This window comes from Filicampus tigris, chromosome 5 (assembly GCF_054856515.1).
Source record: "Filicampus tigris isolate MCC_2025a chromosome 5, RoL_Ftig_1.0, whole genome shotgun sequence".
Taxonomy (NCBI): domain Eukaryota; kingdom Metazoa; phylum Chordata; class Actinopteri; order Syngnathiformes; family Syngnathidae; genus Filicampus; species Filicampus tigris.
Window position 1 is genome coordinate 15,053,456 of NC_141221.1, and position 3,855 is coordinate 15,057,310.

Genomic DNA, 3,855 nt, shown 5'->3' on the forward strand with positions numbered 1-3,855 from the left:
ACCACCACTTCCCTTTGACAAACTGTTCACTTCAAGGTTTAAAAACAAGTTTGTTTATTAATTTACACCTTGACTAAATCTGAATGTTTTAGAAATATCTTAAAATGAAATTAACTCAAGGTTAAGAACAGGGCTGAACAACCGTAATGTAGTAGAAATAAATATACGCGTGTGTGTGTATGTATGTGTATATATATATATATATGTATGTATATATATATATGTATGTATATATATATATATGTATGTATATATATATATATGTATGTATATATATATATGTATGTATATATATATGTATGTATATATATGTATGTATATATATATGTATGTATATATATATATGTATGTATATATATATATGTATGTATGTATATATATGTATGTATATATATGTATGTATATATATGTATGTATGTATATATATGTATGTATATATATGTATGTATGTATATATATGTATGTATGTATATATATGTATGTATATATATATATGTATGTATGTATATATATATATATGTATGTATGTATATATATATGTATGTATATATATATATATATGTATGTATATATATATATATATATTAACGCCACTGATTTGTTTGCATTATTGTTGTAATCTGATTTATGATTTACTCAGTTATGTTTACATCACACTTGTTGGATAGAAATTTGTGACGTCGTCATGAATGCTTAAGAGTCAAAGTGCTTAGTAAGTTAACTCTAACTTAAGTAGATTTTTTTTTAAAAACTCATTATTTTCTTTATTTTAGTTTAAGACTAAGCTGAAAGACCAAAACATTTATTTATAATAAATCTGGTGTTTATTGTAACAGATTGTTATTGCTTGTGTTTGTTAACTCATACACTCCCAGACATTTTTAGACCCTCTTTTACACTAACGTTTGAAAAAAAATAGGGGGAAAAAAATATAAATTCCTGGGATTAAATGGCTGGACTGTGAAGTAAATTTGTCAATGGCAGTGAATGAGTTAAAAAAATAAAAAAAAAGCTGTTAAAAAAACTACATGGGAAGAGGACCTAGATAAAAATTTAAAAAAATAATCGCATGTTAACACACAGTTGCAATATTGAGGGGAATAAACGGAATTAGATTATTTTTCCAAATCGCGCAGGCCTAGTTAAGAACCACCTACCGTGAAAAGCCCAGCTGTGCTATTGAGTCACCTCTCACTCGGCTGACTGTATGCATTGCCATATTTTCAACTTTGAAGAGAGCATATGACCTGCTAAGACTCTTAAGTGAGCAGCACAACAAGTATGGATAAGCTTTTGGAATTCAGTCACACTTTTAACACCGGGCCGGCGCTGTCAATAACTTGGAAGATGGAACCGTTTCCGTATCTCGTTTCTTGCATCTAGGGCGTGTTTGCGTATTGCGTTCTTTTGTGTCGAGCGGGCCGACTAATGAATGTGGTGACTTACGGGGAGAGCATTTCCAGCAAGTTCTACGCAGCCTTAATTTGAAGCCTTTTCACTGAGTGTGAGCGTGGAGGGGTCCTGGGGTGGGCGGGAGCGCTATGAAAAGGGTATGGTGGGGGTTGTGGAGCATTGTGAGCTGAACAGCAGAGCCCCACTCGAGCTGAATGGGCATTGTCATCTGGATTTCTATGGATCACCAAAATACTTTCTCCCGCCGTGCATAAGGGGGAGGTTTATGCATGCACAGTGAGAACGGGAAGTTTTTTTTTTTTTTTTTTTTGCTACAAAAACACTTGTGATGAAGATTCCAGACAAATATAATGAGTTTAATCTTAATAAAAAGGGAAACAATATTGCATCTTCTTATACATGAATCACTACATCAAACAACAAAAGCAAACAATTCCAGGAACTTGAGAAATGAAATGAGACTTCCTGCGGTGGTCACAATGCCAGCAGGTGCTTGGAATAACAGACAGAAACGTCCCAGTCATCAATCCCAGCACATCAACAATACAAGGTTTCTTATGAGGTGTGTCCAAAATGTTCTAGGACTGGCGTCATAAAACATATTTCAAACCCAATCTACATTTTCCCTCTTGGAAGTACTCCCTCTGGATGCCACCCTTCACTGCAACACCTTCTGTGAAGGATTCTTCACGGATCCTTCATCTTCATGTCCGTTTTGACGTCATTCACATCTACAAAACAGGTTCCTTTGAGGTCCAAAGCTCAGGGAATTGTTAGAAGGCACCTCTTCTCACGCACTGAACAAAGAAAACAACGCAAGGGGAAAACTCCTTTGGGTTTGAAATACTGTATATCTTTTTTTTTTTTTTTTTCAGTCCTGGAACTTTTCTGACACATCTCTAATACATGTTTTCATGTCATGGAGTGCAATCTTTTTCTCAGTTACTGTACAGATTGGCAGGTAAAGCATGTGTTGTAGTCAATGGCACGAGTTCCTCTACAATTTAAAAAAAATCATTAAAAAAAACTTACAAAAGCATGTACCTAACAAAGATACTGTACTCCTTTTTGTTGGTTGAAGTTTTAGGTTTCCAAAAGAAGAGGGGATAAAAAGTCCTGATAGGAAAAAAACATGGTCCATCTTATTGAATGAATAGAGAAAACAACGGCAGGTGCAAAAAAAAAAAAAAAAAAAGTCTGAGTGGGGCTACACATAATTCCGTTTGTCATAGTCCCCGTTAGGCGTGGCTCTCTTGGTGGGCGCGTATTTGACCGAGTATCCCGCGTTCCCCCCGGCCGGGCAGGAGCAGCAAAGCACTGCCCCCCCGATCAGCAGCAGCGCGGTGGCCGCCCAGCCGATGTACAGCGCGGCGCCGATCTCCCACTTCTTGGAGCCCGGCACCTGCGGGTTGTAGAAATCCGAGATGATGTTGTTGGCCATCCAGCACAGGGGCACCAGCACGAAAAGCCCGCTGATGATGTAGATCACCCCGCCGGCGTTCACCACTCGCGCCTTGACGTACTCGTTGCGGATACAGTTGGTGCACTGCGCTCCGGCGATCACCACCATGAGCCCCAGCACGCCCATCACCGACGAGATGATGGTGAGCGCCCGGGCCGCCTGCAGGTCGTGGCTGAGGGCGAGCACCGAGTCGTGCACCTTGCACTGCATCTGGCCAGTGCTCTGCACCACGCACGTCATCCACAGGCCGTCCCAGATGGTTTGCGCCACCACGATGTTAGCCTCGATGAACGCCGTCACCTTCCACATGGGTAGCCCGCACGCCACCATCACAAGTAGAGAGCCGACCACGCACAGCGACAGTCCCAGAATCTCCAGCCCGGCTGACACCATGTTCGGTTTTTTTCTGTCCAAAATCAGGTATGAGTCCAAAAACACTTGTCAAACTCTCTCCTCTTTGTTGCTCTTCGTTCTGAAGTCGTTCGCGTCTCTATAGTCGCTTCTTATTTGCGCATCTCTTTGCAGCGGCAGCGCTCAGTTACTTTGTGCGAGTGTGAAAACAACTGGACTCGCAGCAACACCGGACCACCAATGTTTTTCTTTTTTCTTTTTTTTTAACGTGGGGAGGGGAAGTGTGAGTGTCCAAGTGGAAACTTCCCTCCAATCAGCTGCAGCCGCATCTTCGCAGGACCAATGGGAGGGCAGGGAAGTTGTGAGGCTGAATCAAGCGGTCCAGCGCGCTTTGTGCGTTTGAACACTTACTTATACAATGAATAGATTGGGGGGCGCGGGGTTCACTGGTTTGCACCACTAGGGAGTTTTAGATTATTATTTTTTTAACATGAGTATACAGTACCAACAGTAATTTTCACCTGCAGTAATGTAGGCTCTTTAATGTCCGACAAAAACGGGATGAAGCAGATTTCACTAACTGTATTAACTTTGAAGGTGGGCCTGTTGATTGGCGGTTGTGACATTAT

General features: G+C 40.5%; 1 protein-coding gene across 1 annotated transcript; it reads right to left on the minus strand.

Annotated features, from left to right (window-relative positions):
• Nucleotides 1-1,748: 1,748 nt before the first annotated feature.
• cldn5a (claudin 5a) lies at nucleotides 1,749-3,477 on the minus strand. Its single transcript, XM_086030800.1, has one exon. The coding sequence runs from the start codon at nucleotides 3,266-3,268 to the stop codon at nucleotides 2,621-2,623; it is 648 nt and encodes a 215-aa protein (XP_085886926.1). The 5' UTR covers nucleotides 3,269-3,477; the 3' UTR covers nucleotides 1,749-2,620.
• Between the last annotated feature and the right edge of the window lie 378 nt (nucleotides 3,478-3,855).

Bases quoted from the DNA above. Each gene is read 5' to 3' on its own strand.
- cldn5a (XM_086030800.1), bottom strand. From the start codon at position 3,268: ATGGTGTCAGCCGGGCTGGAGATTCTGGGACTGTCGCTGTGCGTGGTC.